General features: G+C 41.3%; 1 protein-coding gene across 5 annotated transcripts in view; it reads left to right on the forward strand.

Moving 5' to 3' along the window:
- Positions 1-17,889, forward strand: part of NEK10 (NIMA related kinase 10) — a 100,548-nt gene that overhangs the window by 30,626 nt on the left and 52,033 nt on the right. For 4 of the 5 annotated variants that reach the window (XM_048511656.1, XM_048511651.1, XM_048511653.1 and 1 more), the window contains 4 exons: positions 1,185-1,322; positions 4,843-4,888; positions 5,707-5,828; positions 7,092-7,194. In XM_048511656.1, the coding sequence (XP_048367613.1) occupies positions 1,185-1,322; positions 4,843-4,888; positions 5,707-5,828; positions 7,092-7,194 (409 nt within the window). Of the gene's footprint in view, positions 1-1,171; positions 1,323-4,842; positions 4,889-5,706; positions 5,829-7,091; positions 7,195-17,889 lie in introns of all 5 variants that reach the window. The other variant, XM_048511654.1, reaches the window with a different exon arrangement.

A 17,889-nucleotide genomic window follows, 5' to 3' on the forward strand; every position in this document is an offset into this window, starting at 1 on the left:
GTTTCTTTTGTCAGATGGAGCTTTGACTCTTTATGGGCTGAATCCAGATGAAGGAGGGCGGCATGGCCTGTGGGAGCAGCAGAGGGCTATGCCAGTGCGTTTGCCTATCCCACCAGCATAATAGGCACCTACGTTGTCGGAGAGAGCAAAGATGCTGGAATATGGCGCTGCTCTGCTCCACAACAGCCACACTGGAAGTGGCTGCCACCATGGAGCTATGCAAGTGTCCAAGTGCACATGGGGTGGGGGGGGGGCAGGCTTGGGATGTTTGCATGAGTGGAGGCAATTTTCAAGCCTGGGAACACCCTCTTCTGCGGCCACAGACTTGCACCTCTGGAAAGTGTGGTGTAAAGCTATGTAGCCTGTAGGGCTATTTGGACAATAGGAGGTTTTTTCCCTCCTTTCTGCCCTGCTTGAAGCCCATTTGGAGGCAGCACGGTCCCGCCTTCATCACATCGTCCCCCATTGCCGCGGAGCTACCCCCCCAACTGGATTGGGTTGTAAAGCTTATATCCTGGAAATCTTGCTACTCTTGAAGGTGCTACTGGAATCAAATCTTGTTTAGTTTTCACTTCCACTCGTACCTCAGCTAAGAAGTCACTAGATCCCATCAGGCAACTGAGCAGCGTTCTGATAATCTAGGCCCAGTATTGAGATAATGTATGTGAACGACTTGAGCAGTGTGCAGTACGTATGCTATAAGTCAGGGGTCTTCAAACTATGGCCCTCCAGATGTTCATGGACTACAATTCCCATCAGCCCCTGCCAGCATGGCTAAGTGGCAGGACTGATGGGAATTGTCGTTCATGAACATCTGGAGGGCCATAGTTTGAAGACCCCTGCTATAAGTGGTATTCCTTTAGCCACCATCAGTGCAATACTAGAGTCATTCCAGACTAAGCCCATAGATTTCAGTTTTATTCTGGAGTAACTGCATTGCAGTGCACTGCAAATGTGGAGCTGCATAAATTCTGAAGTGCTCAATTTCTATGCAGATCTGCCATTAGGTTATTCAATTTTACATGCATCTCATACAGCAGTATTTTTCCTTTTACTACAGTGCTTCAGTTCCTGCCAGAAAGATTATTAAGTATTAAAAATGTTTTTTTCTTCGAGTAGACAAAATGCAGTTAGTTTCAGTTAAGTATAGTATTTTCTTTGATTTCTTCAGTTTTTCCTCCTAGGTTAGAAAACACAGTGGCCAAAACCTTCTAGCAATGAAAGAGATCAATTTACACAATCCAGCATTTGGAAAAGATAAAAAAGACCGAGACAGTAGTGTGAAGAACATTGTCTCCGAATTAACTATAATAAAAGAACAGGTAAGTTTATGCTTGCTGTTATTATTAATAAACAGGAAATCAGTTTTAAGAAATCAATGCTTTTCCTTTCAAATAAGCATGAATAGGATGTTAAATGCTAGTTAAAAAGCAGCTTGCTGACATTTGCTATACAGTGTCCACCTGCATATGGTGACAAGAGAAAGCAAACCAGTACTCTTTTGGTTGTTGTGGGTTTTCCGGGCTGTGTGGCCGTGGTCTGGTGGATCTTGTTCCTAATGTTCTGCCTGCATCTGTGGCTGGCATCGTCAGACGTCTGTTATACCCTGTGTCTGGAGTTCTCTCTGTGATACACTTCTGAACATGCCAGCCACAGATGCAGGTGAAACATTAGGAACAAGATCTACCAGACCACGGTCATACAGCCCAGAAAACCCACAGCAACCAGTTGAATCTGGCCGTGAAAGGCTTCGACAGGTACTCTTTTGTTGGTGTACTTTATGTATTGTAATTCCTTTATGTTCAACATTCATTGTAACTCTTGCAACTATGAAACCTTTAACCTTTTTAAAAGTCTTTTTAAAACCCCATAATTGTAGGGGTATGGATTTTAAGAATATGGATCACCATTTAGATGTTTCAGCATGGATTGTTCCTCTTTGTAGTCTTCATGCTAAATACAGTATTTTTAAAGAAGTCATTGTCATCTGTTTTCACTGGGGCTAGCAGCACTATCTGAGTTGAACATCAGTTGCTTAGTAACCGTGGACCAACCCAGAGCTAGTTGGAATTAATGAAGCTTACACATGTATCAATATATTTATTTTCTTCATTCATACCCTGTCTTTCTCCCAAGAGGGGCACAAAGCAGCTTACAATATTCTCCTCTCTTGCATTTTATCCTCACAACAACTCTGTGATTTGGATTAGGCTAAGAGTGTGTGACTGTCCAAGGTCATACAGAGAGCTTCCATGGCAGAGTGGGGCTTTAACATGGGTCTCCCAGATCCTGGTCTGACACTGTAACACGGGGGTGTTACAAGGGCTGGATATGACATAAATGTGACTTGGTTATTCTGGGCCATACGAGGGTGGGGTGGGGGGGAGAACTGCCTCAGCTGTCCTCAGAATGGCACTGGGGGGTACCTGGGTTGGTGAGGCTGCATCTGGTTGGGGTGGCTGCCTTGAGAGGGCTTATCAGGCCTGTGAGCCAGCTTCGACAACCCCCTGCCCCTTCTTGGGTGGGTTGCCTCAGCTGACTCGTGGGCCTGATAAGCCCCTTTATGGGGCCAGATCCAGACCCTGGGCTACATATTTGACACCCCTGAAGAAGGTGATCTGGTCTGCAAGTAACGTGCTTTTTCAGCTTTAACATTCTGTCAAAATAGAGTTGTTTCACTTTATTTCCCAGTTAAGATTGGTTACTTGTTTGTTTTGTGGTTTTCATGTAAAGAATTGTAACTAAGGGGACCATAAAAGAACGCTTCCAGTTCCATTGTTTGTAGCCATAGCTTTAAGATAAACAGCACTGTAGCATATGGAAGCCAAGTCACATGTGCACCAGAACAACAGTTCCCACCTTTGGTCTTCAAGTGTTTATTTGCCCTAAAAGAGGGAACATAGCTGTTTACACTTTTTTGTTCCTTTTGCATGCATTCCCTCCCTTTCCCCCATCTGAATTGATCACTCATTAATACTAAGTTCTTTCTATGAATTCTGAAGTGACACAGACAGCTCCTAATCTTGGTGACCAGCATGGTAAACTTTAATTCTGGACTACAACTTGATGACTTGTAAAGAAAATCTTAATTCTTTCTAAGATCACAAAAATACACAACCTTTTTATAGGGTTTATAATAATAATAAGCCTTTATTTGGCATAACAATAATCATAACACAATAAAAAACCTGAGATAAAAGGTATACAAATACAAAGGTTTAAGATAAAATATAAATTATTGATTGTGCATCACCTCCAGTAAAAATTGTGCAACCAATTCACAAGTTTCATTGTCAGAATTGTCCAGAAGGAAAGGAAGTCTACCTGATTCTCCCATTTCACTAGGTATCCTAGAAAGAATATTGGAATATTTTGATCTAATATTAGCAGATTTAGGGCAGCAAAGCAGTTGATGTGCCAATGTTTCAATTTGTTGTTCACCACAAGAGCATACCCTTTCGCTCATTTCCAAGTTGTTAAATCTACCATGCAATAAAGCGGAGGGGAAAACATTGAAGCGAGCAAGTGTGAGGGCTCTTCTCTGCATTGGATTAGTCAAAAAATACAAATAGGGAGCCATCCTGTTTTGATATAGGGGTATTGAAAGATGTAAGGGTGAACAAGTTTTCATAGCAGCTTATAGGGTTTATGATATCATGTCCATAGGTAAATACAGTTACATGGAATCTCGTGCATTTCAAGTATACTTTTTCCAGGTATATTGTATATATTTAGGATTGTATTGTGAATGTTGATTGCTGTATTACTTTTCTTTGAACAAAGATTCATCTATGTGTATATATTTATATCTAGAGAGAACATGTTTGGGTCTGTCTGTCTGTCTGTCAGTCTGTCATCTTGCTGAGGCACTGTTAACAGTGCCCTAAAGCTTCGGCCTTTCTGACAGGTGTTGACTGAGCAAGGGTATGAGGCAGTTGAGAGCAAATTGCAAGGCACAGCTGTAGTCAGGTGAGATTTGTCGGAATTTGAGATTTGTGAGATTTGAGTCAGTGTGAAGGGGGAAGAGGGAGATAGTGGTGACGTCATGCCACCTCCTCCCTTATTATACTTCCATAAGCAATACAGCCTAGTTGTGACCTTGATTATGTGTGAATGAGTAAAATTGAGAAGACCCTCAAAATGGATATAGGGCTATGTGTTGTGGTCTAGTAACTACCATACCAGGATCAGGTGGTCAGCTGTAGTGGACTGAAAAATTGAAGTGCCAGAGGGGGCCCAAAGTACCTGAAAGCCTAGGGGCCTGACTATGGGTTAATATGTCCCTGAGTAAAGGTCAGGGGAAACCTTATGAAAGGGGTACTGAGGGACACTGTAAAGTGTTAATAAACAGTATAAAGAAGAGACCCAGCATGGTGTAGTGGTTAAGAGTAGTGGACTCTAATCTGGAGAAGTGGGTTTGAATCCCCACTTCTCCACATGAACAGTGGACTCTTATCTGGATTTGTTTCTCCACTGCTCCACAAGAAGCCTTTTGGGTGACCTTGGGCTAGTCACAGTTATCTCAGGAACTCTCTCAGCCCCACCTACCTCACAAAGTGTCTGTTGAGGGGAGAGGAAGGGGAGGGGTTTGTAAGCCACTAGAAGACTCCTTGCAGAAGAGAAAGGCAGGGTATAAATTCAGTCTCTTTTTCTAAAACACAATAAGATGTTCTTATCTTACTAAGTTCCTGTCACAACACTTTGAGCTCACTAGCAGAACCAAAACACCTGGCATTTCGTGCATGCTTCTCTCCACATCTTGCCATGACTGGAGCTTTTTAATAGATGTTATAAACAACAATGTTCCATCTAACCTTAACTGTATACATTATTTTATTATAGCTTTATCATCCTAATGTTGTACGATATTACAGAACATTCTTAGAAAGTAAGTATATATTTACAAGGCTATTTTCTTAACCTAATTTGTTACCATAAAAAAGGATTTTAATACAAAATTTAAAAACTAGGATCTAAGCCTTCTTGACATCATCAAGAAGCTTTTGTTCCAGTTCTAGATATTAGATGACACAGGGTCATTTAGCTGAATTTTAATGTACCGTATATTTAGGATTTAGAGTCTTTGAATTGACACCATTATGAGTGATTTGAATGATTTCCTGTGCATTCTTAAATCCATGACAGTATTTGTAAAATGACATGCTTGATCTCTCAAAGGTCTACATGGAAAATTAGAGATTGAAAGAATCTTTTGCTTTTTAAATGGATAACTGGCAAATTAAAAGATACAGCAAGGGAGACATCTAGCTGTGTGTCCTTTGGAGGTATCAAATCCATTTTTGATTTTTTGATGTACCAGTTAACCTACATGAGATGGGACCCCCTTGAGGTCAGAACTCCTTGCCTTGGGTGATTTCGTTTAAATGATGAATCTAGCAACAGGTTCTTTGATCCCTGTTGCCACTGGAGGTCTATTTTAGGTGGTAACTAGCCCAATACACTATGCAATAGACACACACCCTTGTAAAAAGGTGTTTTAGTTTGAGAAGGCCATGGAGCCTTACATTTTGAGGCCACATGGAGCCACATACCATTTGTTCCAGGCATACCAGTGGACTAGTTCTGATCCTAGAAATCCTTAAGTTTGGATTCTACAGGTTTTATAGGATGGTGTTTCCTAGTCAGTCACTGGATGCAGAAATAGAATATTGCTTTGCTACTGCTATTTTATTTTGTTATGAATAGATGACAGGCTTTACATAGTCATGGAGCTCATAGAAGGGGCACCACTGGGAGAACATTTTCATTCTTTGAAGGAAAAGCAACAGCAGTTCACTGAAGATAGAATATGGAATATATTCATTCAAGTAAGAATCTGAATTTATGTTAATTACATTTTCTTTGTTTGTGCAGAGTTTAATCCCAGGGCAGTGATTCATTTATGTGTATTGTTCCCATAATAGAATAAAACTGGGTCATTGATCCTGAAAGGTTTTGCTATAGGCTATTCAAGTTTGCTGTTCTCAACTGCCTTCCTAGCATTCATGCCATAGCATTTAATTACTGGGAGACCATATTTCATTTTGCAGCTATTGTAGTCACTGCAAAAGTGATAACTATAATGTAGCCATGTAGCTATCACAGGCATCATTTGGATGAGAAGGACTGCACAAGGGTCCAAGCCTTACAGAAGCTGCTTGAGGCATATTGAAATCCTTTTTAAATTTTTCATAACAATTGGAAAGATATGCATTTGACACAATATGTCATGCTGGGCTTTTATGCATTTGTGGCATGGCCAATGATGTCAGGCAAACCTTCCCAAGCCAGAATACAGAAATAAAGGTTAAGTTGCTTTGTTTTCAGACTGCAGGTTCTAGTGGTGATTAAAAGTGGCTTTCAGTGTTGCCGCCCCTTCTCCTTTTTATTTTCAAACCCAACGAGATAGGTTAGGCCGGAAGAAAGTGTTTGGCCTAAGGTTACCTAGTAAGCTTTCATGGCAGGTGAAGCCAGGTCTCCAAAGTGCTAGTTTGATACTCTAACCACAGCAGCATACTGGTCTCCCAACCCTTTTATCTACAGTGAGTTTACTAAAATCTCAGGAGAGTCTCAGAATACCATTTACTTGGCAAAACTAAAAATGTTATTTGGACTTTACATTAAGATTTTGGTTGGCTTTTCTGCAAAATTGAGGACAAAGTTTTATTTGTTACATTTCCTGCCTTTGACAGGAGGAGGAAAACTGACAAAGCTTCCTGTTAAGCATTACTGTCTTTGGAGTGTTGGGGATGTACAGCAACATAGTGGACTGTTAGAACCAAGCCAGCTTTGCTTTTTGTACATCCTAGATAAAAGTGCATTGAAAGTCAGAGTGCATGAAATGAGTAATATACCTGGGACATTTTGGAGGATTCTATCAGTGTGGTTATTGGGTAAATAAACTATGGTCTTCAGTCAGCTTTATACTATCCTAGAAATGATCTCATCCATTACAATTTTGATGCCATATTGTGTCTAGAGTTTCCATGTAACCACCCACAAAACTTGTTTCTTCAATTCTAGCATACTATTTGATAGTCACCAATATATAAGGTTGTGCATTTATGTAAAGGTTTTTCTTTGTTGTAAAGTTGTGTTTAGCTCTTCGGTATTTGCACAAAGAGAAGAGAATTATCCATAGAGACCTCACTCCAAACAATATCATGCTGGGAGATAAGGATAAAGTAACAATCAGTAAGTTCTAATTTTGTAATGCTAGCAGGTTTCAGCAGAAATTGATTTCTTTTCAGTCTGGGCTAGTAAATTTGGAATAAATGAAATGAAAACATTGAACCATTTCTAATATTTATTTGCATATTCAAGCCTTTCTGTATGCTGCTTGCATGTTTCTTTACTGTGCATGCTTCTGTGTCGATAAGAAGAAGTAAATTTGTCAGGGTTATAGATGTGATTCCTTTCTTAGAAAGAAAACACTTTGCTCATGAACAGAGATTTGGTCCAGTACCTCTATATGTCACATTTGTATACTCTCCATCCTCCCAAAAGCCCAGGATCACTTACATAAGATCATCTCCATTTAGTTAGTAAGTTAATATAATTTTATTAAACATTCTCTATGCCAGCGTTCCTTTCTGCAGTGGTGTATCTTATGGACTTAATAAAGGTCTGAGAAGTATGTTAAGCTAAGAATCTATTGCCTGAGGTTGTTAGGTGAGCTTTAGAGGGTAGCCATGTTGGTCTGCAATAGAAGGGCTGGATTGGAGTCCAGTAGCATTTAGAGACCAATAAGATTTTTGGGGTATAAGCTTTTGAGAGTTAAAGCTTATATCTGACAAAAGGAACGTTGACTCTCAAAAGCTTATGTCCTGAAAACCTTCTTGATCTCTGAGGCGCTACTGAATTCAAATCTAGAGGAGCTTGTGAATAGTAGTTTGAACCTAGATTTCAGAATCCAAAGAGTGTCTAGCCACTACATCAGCTCTGAATTGGCTCATACTTCAATTGCTTCCAAGTTTCAAGAAGACAATTGGAAACAATTGCCCTTATATGTCTCTGATTATGATTTACATGAACTCTGATCTCCAAGGAAAACAGTGACTTTGCAGTGTCAGGATAGGATCAACAGTCAATTCCTGGAGTCTGGTGAGGGCTGTGGTATGGAAGAGAACTGTGTATTCTGTGATCATGATTCCATTATATCGACATTGATTCTAACAGTGCTAGAGGGGATGCACTCTTCCCATATTTCAGCCTATATCTTTCCAAGGAGATAAACACCTTGAACTATCTCAGCCTTGTTCTATATTTTGCATACCATACCAACCCATTATTTGATGCATTTTTATATAGCTGTTCGGAATGTTCAAAAATGTGGAATGGTTACTGTCCATGTGAAAGGAACCATCAGGGTGGGATCTACACTCAGCAAAAGTAGAATGGGTGAACTTTGCTATTGTTGCTACTTCTGGAACTTAATTCTGCATTCAATTAATTTGATGATTTGAGTCAGCTGTATCTGTGAAAGACGGTTATGTGAGTCAATTTGGTATGTCTTAGCAATTTAATAATGATGTCTTAGATAAAGAACAAGTAAGCACTTTGGGAAAACAACATTAACTTTGTTTCTTTTGGAGCAGAAGATCTTTTTGAATGTTCCTATTTCCCATTTAGGCTCTACGAGTAATTAAAGAAATGTGATTATGAGCTTTAGAGCCTGTGTTTTAAGTAACTGTGCATTTGCTACAAAACACTTCGAAAGGCAGTTTTAATGCTTTCTCCCATTAGTAGCTAAATGCTATAAACTGGAATTGAACTGTTGTCTTGCCTTATTTCCAAAAGATGTAGAGGGGCCTAAAGCCCAATAAGCTGTATTAGAATGAAGCTACTATAACTATTGTCTTTGAAGTGCCAACAAACATTTAGACCTCATCTGTTCTTTTTTCTGTCATTTTCGAGTACCTCAGATATTATACTCTTTATTTGAATGTATGTAGCTCAATCTATTATTCATTTAAATAATATCTCACCCTTTCTTGAAAGAAGCTCAGGACAGCATAAATGGTTCTGTCCTCCATTTTTTCCATACAAATCTGATTTGTAAGGTGAGATGAAGGTGAGAAATGATGGCTAGCCCAAAGTCCTCCAGTAAACTTCATGGCTAAAAGGGGTCTTCAACCCAAGTATCTCCAATCCAGTACTGTAACTATACCATGCTGGCTCTGTCTTAAGTAGGTGACAGACCTTTGCACGTACTTACTTTGCCTTAGAATAAAATGTAATTTAGAAACTTATCGAACAGTGTTACATGGCCTACTTCTAATGGTGATTATTTAGAGCATGTCAGCGGGTTGGTAAGTGCACTGTCTGCCTGCTTGCATTGTGGCTGGGACTGGACCATCTGACCAAGCATATTTATTTATACTGTTTTAATCCTCCATAATCCAAAGAGTTTAGGACTACATACATATTCTTTGTCCGATATCTTGCCCCATCCCTTTTTAACCTCACAGTAACCCAGGAAGATACTTTAGCCTAAGAGATTAGCTAGTGAACTTCTTAGCTGAGTGATTTGAACCCTAGTCTGACATTCTATCCTTACCAATAAAAGTCATGATGACAAACACTTCATCAGTTGGCGAGCATTGGCCATGGGTGGGTGGCACTCCATCCCCTTCCCTGCCCACCTTCCCTAAACCAGGAGCAAGCCCCAGCAGCCCAGCCCAGCCAACAGAGCCCCTTTTTTCCACCCTACCCCACCTTCCATCTCTCCCCCTACCCCAATACTCACCTTCCACCTCCCCGCACTCCAGATCACACCTTCCAATGCTCCCCTACCCCAAGCAACTCCTTTCTACTCTCCCCTAATCCTCACCTTCCCTCCTATCCCAAACCAGACCTTTTTGACCTCTCCCTCCCCCCAGCCACAGACCCAAGGCCAGGTAGGTTGCAAGTGTCACACTGGGATCAGGGCGGGGTGCTGTGGCCCCAATAACTTTCAGGGGAAAATGCCTGCTCCCCCACTCTTTGTTAGGGCCCATTTAATCTCCCCCACAATGGGCTTTGCTCCTAGTTTATTATACAACACTGGCTCACATTTACACAAATGTTTTTCATGACTGTATTTCATTGTACTTCACTGATAAATAGTTTAATATTTTATGGCTTTTTATATTTTATTTAAATTTGCTTTCAGAGTCTTTGGACCAAAAAGCGTGACAGAGTTCTACACGTAAATACATAGGTTGGGACAAAAGATGACCCAAGGATGTCACTTGTGGGAGTTGATTATGTCTCAGTTACTGCATCACATCAGCAACATCCCTCCAGCCTTATGATTGTCTGGAAGTGGGGGGATGGTGACATCAGGGGGAAAATTGAAATAAACAAACACCGAAACAGTAAAATAATGCTGAAAGTTGAAGGAATGGAATCTATATGCAGATCAAAAGCCATCACTCACATGTATTGGTTTAAGCCTATCTAGAAGCATCATTCAGATGCAAAGAATAGTACTCTTTGTTATATATAAGCATAAAACATATGAAAACAGAAACAGCTACATTATGGCACTGCTGAAAGTGTACATTTGAGTGTTTGTGTGCGTGCCTGAAAATATATTGGATTGATTAATGGAAGAAAACATTCTAATTCTAAGAACTTATTTCATTGATACTAGGAAGCCCATTTTATAATTATTGTGTGTGTGTGTGTGTGTGTGTGTGTGTGTGTGTGTGTGTGTGTGTGTGTGTGTGTGTGTGTGTGTGTGTGTGTGTGTGAAGTGCTGTCATGTCACTTCTGACTTATGGTGACCTATGATTTAATGACCTCCAAATGTACTATCATTAACAGCCTTGCTCAGGACTTGCAAGCTAAGGCCCATGGCTTCCTTCGTTGAATCAATCCATTTCATTGAGTCTTCTTCTTTTCCTGCTGTCTTCAACATTTCCAGTGACTCTTGTTTCTCATCACGTGACCAAACTACAATAGTCTCAATTTATTTATTTTGGTCTCTAGGGAAAGTGTGGGCTTCATTTGTTCTAGAATCAAAATATTTGGGGTTTTTTTGGCAGTCTATGGTGTCTGTGAAGCTCTCCTCTCACACCCATTTCAAATAAATCAGCTTTCTTCCTGTCAGCTTTCCTCATTATCCAACTGTCACACCCATGCATCGTAACAGGGAATACTGTGATGTGAATTATATTTATCTTGGTTACCAGCGGCACATTCTTACACTTAAAAACCTTTTCTAGTTCCTCCATGGCTACCTTTGCCAGCCTCTATCTCCTTTTAATCTATTAGTTGAAATCTCTCTTTTGGTTGATGATGGAACCAAGGAGAAGAAAAACTGAAACATTTTCAATTTCTTCATCATCAACCCTGAAGTTGTGTAATTCCCCAGTAGTCATTACTTTAATCTTCTTGAGTGGTGGTGTTTTCTGTTGTCCCGGAAGGTCAGACCAAAAGCAATTGTTCGAAATAAAATCAACAGAGTTTTTGACTAAACATTAGGAATACGTTCCCGACAAGTAGAGTGTCAGGAACACTGGAACAGGCTTCCTTAGGGGGTGATGAACTCTTCTTTGGAGGTTTTTAAGCAGAGGCTAGATGGCCATCTGACAGCAGTGCTGATTCCATGGTTCACTATGAATTCAGGCAGATTGTGAGGAGGAGGGCAGAAAGAGACGAGCCAGTGCTCGGTCCTCATTACCCTTTCTTATATACCCAGTGTAATGCCACCCTCCATTTTATGGTCAGGAAGGAATTTTCCTCCACACCAGACTTGCCCAGAGATCCTAGAGGTTTTTTTGCCTTTTGGGCACAGAGCAGGGATCACTGGGGGAATAGGGGATAGCTGTGAGTTTCATGCATTGTGCAGGGGTTATACTAGAGGACCCTTCAGGTCCTTCAGAGCTCTGTCCTTCTTTGACGATCAGCTGTGATCCTGTTTTGGCACTTGCTGCTTTAACCTTCATCAGTAGTCATTTCAAGCCTTCACCGTTTTCTGCCAGTAATGTCATCTGCATATCTGAAATTGTGAATGTCATTTCCTCCAATTTTCATTCCACTTTCATCTAAATCTAATCCATCTTTTCTCATCTCAGCATGCACATGCAGATTGGAAAAATGTTCCCTGCTAACAGAACTGAGTAGCCACACCAGTCTCATAGAAGAAGACATTAAAATGATTCTGTTTCTACACTGTGAGAAACGTTCATGCGCTGTGTTTCTAGAAAAAAAACGTCAGGCTGTACTGAAGCATACAACCACTGAATGGTGCTCTTGGATTGCCTTTCGTTACTGTACCTAGTCAACCTCTCTCGGCAGCAGATTGGAACAGCTTTTGCAACATGCCCAAAATTAGTACTTGAGTAACATAAGCATTAAACAAGAGAGAGAGATGGGAAGACCATGAAGTTTATCCAGCTTTGTCCACTGTAACTGTGGCATTATTGGGAATCCTTTTACTTTATCTGCATATCTTACCAAGTGGTCTAAAATACATTTTTTTTATTATGAGTACCATAAAAGCCTCTCTTAAATTGGTTTTCTTTAGATTACTTGTTGAAGGATTATGGTGGGAGTTTTCTGAAAGACAATAAAGTAGCGCTTATTTGATGCAATATTTGGCAGGCAAGCGCCATTCTTACATGTTTTAAGGTATGCCTGAATAATTGCTGAATTTGCTTTGGTGGATTTTCTGTATTTTGCCACACTTCTGATTATTACAATAGATTAAAATCAGAGGTGTATTGGGGGGAATGGTGCCTGGGGACAACACCTTCTCCAGGCACCCCCCAACCCCGTGCTTGGGGGCGGGGCTCAGGGCAGGGCTCAGCGCATGGCTCAGGGGCGGACACAGCTCAGACTTGCACCACAGCAGCAGGCCGGCTCATGGGTTGCTTGCCGCCGAGCCCTGCCCTTCTGGCCTCCCTGCAGGTCTGCTCCTGCTGTCCCCAGGGCCTGGTGAGGGCAAAAGCTTGCCTGCACAAAGGCTGGGGGAGGGGCTGCCCACCACCGAGCCCCCGCCTCCCTGCAGGCTAGCTTTTATCCTTTCCAGGCCCTGTGGACAGCAGGAGCCGGCTTGCAGGGGGCAGGACGCCGTGTCGGGCAGCCCAGGAGCCGGCCTTCTGCAGCAGTGTTCATCTGAGCCACCCCTGCCCCCAAGGGCCTGGATAGGGAAGGAAGCAACTCAGACGTGCGGCACAGCAGCAGGCCGGCTCTTTCTTTAGGCCCTTCCCCCATGCCAACCCAGCTCTTCCGAGCTGGGTCAGTGCGGGGAGGAGGGGGGGCGATTTTGAGGGGTCCCCCGCCATTGCAGCTGGGGTCATTTGACTCCCCTGTCCCTGTGGGCACTACACCACTGATTAAAATGATCAAGGACCAGCGACCCTGAGCCATAATATAGGCATAATACACTTGGATGTATTGTATAGACCCAAATGTAAACAAAATCAGTGGATGTCTTCTGATCACACTACAAAATAAACTGGCTTTGGTACTGCCAATAGCAAGTTTCAGAAGAAGGCAGCAACTCTGCTTCCATGCTGCTTTTCAGTTATTCAGAATCTGAGAGTGAGGCCAGCTTCTTCATAATACTGGTCACAACCAGTTTACTATATGAAACCAGAATCTATGCATGTCTGTGGGTCTTGAAGTCAAACTGATAAGCTTTTAGTTTGCTTCCCTCACATCAGACAAGTTGTCCGGTTTATTTTCTTTAAAATGCATAGACTTTATTTTTATTTTTAAAAATTGTCCGAAATTTCTCCTAGGACTAGAGGAGAGGCATCACAATGACATGAGTAACATTGGGTAAACCTTCATAACACTTCATATTTTCCTGATGGAGAGGAAACTTGAAGAACTACTCCCCCCGTTGCCGCTGGAGAGAGACAGTGTGGTATAGTGGTTAAGAATGTCAGACTGAATACCCAGTTTCAAATCCCCCCCCCCCCCCGTGCCATGGAAAGTTGCAGGGTGACTATGGGCCAGTTACGAACTCTCAGTGTAACCTACTTTACAGGATTGTTCTGAGGATGAAATGGAGAAGAGGTGAATTATATAACCTTCTTTGGGTCCCCATTAGGGAGAAAAGTGGGGTATAAATGGATTAAATAAATAAATACAGTGGGTCAAAAGAATGCCTGGTGGTTTTCAAGGCAGCAGAAACACGTTCAAATTATACTTGAAACATTCCATCTGTTCTCACCTTTTGCTGCAGACAAGTGTAAATGCCCTTCCATCCCAAGTGACTATTATACATGTAATGTGAGAAACAATTAACAAATGTTGTTTCTTGTTATTTTCAGCTGCAAAGCTTCAAAGTAACAAATTGTCCAAAAGGTCACTGAATGAACAACACATCTTAAGTCTTAATTTGAATTCTACTTGAGAGGGTTGCTTGTTCTGGCACATGCCTAAGTTTTGACTTCTGCCTTTCTGTGACGTAACAGAATCTTTAAAATAGAAATAGTATTTCAAACTTCCATGTGGCCTTTTGTTATAGTCTTTCTACAGGGCTAGTATTACAGATTGTATTACAAGATTCACGTTTGAAAGCATCCTACATCAAAAATTTATGATTTTTTAAAATATTCACCCAGTAAAATTGACAATTGTGGCAGCTTCTGAATGAAAATTCAGAAAATTTTTGGAAAATTGTAGAAAAGCTTGTAGAAAGTTTTTCATTCATGTTTTGGTTTAAGGTTTCCTACACAGAACCAGGTGAAGGGTTGAATTACCTGGTCTACAAGCCCCCTTTCAGCTCTTGAATTCTATAACTCTCTCTCATAATATAAGGCAGACTAGGAGCCGCTTCCTAGCAGTTCCAAGAGAAGACTTTAGCACATGTCCCTTGAATGTTTGAGTTGGCTCTAATTGTGTATCTCAGAAGGACAATTTAGTAAGTGAAATATTTTTTCCCATGAAAAGGCAAATAGAAGCATTTGACAGCCCTGTTGTATTTCTTGCAAAGGCATCACAAAAAAGTGACACACAACTTTGTATTCAGCTTTTCTGTGGCCATAACTATATAATGCATTTTTCCCAGTTACATTCCCTGACTGATTTGACAGCTGAGGTCTGGGAGTTCCATTCTTTGTAGACATATATGAGATTGGTTTCAGTTGGGACAGTGCTGGGTCAGGAGAAAGGACTTCACTTGTGTCTATCAGTACATACTAAGCTTCCCTGATAGGTCAAATAGTAACCCCTCAGAGCTGTTTCAGATCAGAAAAATGGCCCAGAGAGCGGGATGAAGCCTGTTGTACCTCTGTAGAATAGAGCTCACTTGCATCTGGGAAGCATGCCCCTCCCAGACATGGCTGTCAACCTGACCTGGCAAAAAATATATTGAGTAGTCAATCCTGACTCAAAGGCTCTAACACTGGGGTGGTCAACTCTGGTGCCCCAGATGTTTGTGGACTACAATTCCCATCAGTCCCTGCCAGCTTGTTCAGTTGGTCGACAGGAACATAGGAAAGAAATAGTGAAATAACAGAAACTAATTGTAACTGTTCAGAATGATACTCTTTAAAGAATCTACCAGTATTCACCAAAGTATTCCCCTTTAAGCGTTCTGTTTCATCTGTTCTGTTTTTAATTTGCTTAATAGCGAGTGCCTGAAATGCTGCGAATAGAAGTTACTTTACATGCTGACTTCATGGGTGGGAGGAGAATGGGACAAGGGATGTATTACAATATTATTAGGATGCAAACCCAGTTGTGATTAAAGCATTGCCAAGGTCATCCTCACCATGATGTAATGTGAAGCTCTCACTTCTGATGGCCAATTCCAGGGTTGATAACACCATTTTCCAGTCTTATGTTTCCATTCTTGTGGGTCATTATGAGCTCCAGTCCTAAACTAAGGGGGATAATTTTGACCTTTAGAAATTAAATATGTATATTGCTGATCATGGTTTAATATAAAATGACCTTTTGAGAAGTTTGGCATTTGGATTAATTAATAGGTCAAAACTGGCTGGGTTGAACTACATAGAAGGAACATTCATTGGTCTGAGCAGTATGTGGAGACCAAGAAAGTTCTCTTTTAATCCCTGGTTCTGCTGTAACCTTTGACTTGGTTTTGATGTCTAAAATGCAGATCCTACTTCTTCCTTCCCATACAGCCTAAACCTATGGAACTTATTACCTACGGAAATAAGTTCAACGGTTTTGATTTTGACTTTCTCACAGCAAGACAGTATAGATTTCTGCCTTGTAGGAGTAAATGTAATATATTGTATTATGCTCAAAAACTGTGATGAAGGTAGACATTGGTAATCATGTGGCTTTTAATATAGAGCCTGAGCATGGGTTATAGAGGCAGCACCAAATGATAATTTAACGTCAGATAAATGTGAACTGTTGTAGCTAATGTGCGACATGCAAGTGCACAGTTTTCTGTTGCGCTTCTGCGCCTGTGAAGTGACTTACTGGTGGCCCTGCTTACTGGTGGCAGTGCTGATACTGGCACTGGAGAAGGAAACAGACAGGCCGCAACAACCCACATCCTTGTCCTGCAAGGCTCAGACAAGGATGGACAACATGAAAGTGGATAAGGGAAATACCTGCAGGCAAGGGAGAAGCAACTTCCTCGCTATCCTATCACTTTCCTTCTTATGACAGAGATTAATTTAATATTTTGCCCTGTGATAAGGAGCTGAAATATAATATTCTGCTGACAATTCAGATATTTTTATGTGGCCTTTGCAGAGATCACATTGCTCTATTACCCTAGGATTTGACTTCAGGGAGTAACTGCTTTTCAGCTGTTGCCAAGAACAGTAGCTGATGTAGCTTAGATTAGAGTCAAAGTTGCCTAAGTAAGTGTTGCCATAGTTAATGTGTTAGCTTTGGCATCTGTTCAGTTCTAATCTTCCTAAATTGATTTTGATATATATTTAAAATGTAGATTTCTATTCCACGCTGTTGGCATAGACCTACAGCATAGCAAAGAGCTAATTGTAAACATATTGGTATTGACAGACTACTGCCTTAACATTGATAGATCAAATTGAGATAGATGGGAGAAACATGGGGCTAAGGATAGGATTCCTTCTGTCACAAAACTGGAAGTGATGATTTCATGACAGGGCAATGCTCTTGGATTCCCCCAAAACTCTGTGGGAGAATTGTAGAGGATCACCCAACATGATGACATTGCTTCTGGTTTTGCATCACATGTGATGCTAGCAAGGTCTCCCCGTTGACTTGCTGTGAAGCAGCGGTAGAATATCGGGGAGCAGTTCTGAGAAATTTCCCACTCAAGCAGGAAACCTGGTTCCACCTAGATTGAAATATACTTCATTAAACGCAAAGGCTGTCCTGGATAATTCAGGCTAGCCTGGTCTACCTGGTTACTATTTGGATGGGAGACTATCAAGGAATGCCAGGGTTGTTATGAGGAGACAGGCAATGGCAAACCATCTCTGAATTTCTCTTGCCTTTAAAACTGTACAGCAATGGTAGTGAACCTATGGCATGGGTGCCAGAGGTGGCACTCAGAGCCCTCTCTGTGGACACGCGCAAATAGAGTGTCCCCCCCCCCCGCATACATCTAGGCTGGCCTGGGCCGCTGGGCTTGATTATTACCATTAGACCTAAGTTTTGGGGAAGCAGTGTAGGTAACCCTGTTAAGTGCTGTTAAAGCCCACTGATTTTCATGCGAAGAACTAAAGCGTGATCCTTTACCTGGGAGTAAGCTCAGTTGCTGGCAATGGGGCTTGCTTCTGAGTAAACCTTCCTAGGGTCATGATTCACCAGCTCACTGACTACCACCAAGCTTACTCCCAAGTAATGCATGCCTCGGAGCCAACCGTTTTTTCTAAACTCAAAGCTCAGTATTCAGGTTAAATTGCCATGTTAGCACTTTGCCATTAATAAGTAGGTTTGGGGTTGCAATTTGGGCACTCGGTCTCGAAAAGG

Source organism: Sphaerodactylus townsendi, linkage group LG11 (assembly GCF_021028975.2).
Source record: "Sphaerodactylus townsendi isolate TG3544 linkage group LG11, MPM_Stown_v2.3, whole genome shotgun sequence".
NCBI lineage: Eukaryota > Metazoa > Chordata > Lepidosauria > Squamata > Sphaerodactylidae > Sphaerodactylus > Sphaerodactylus townsendi.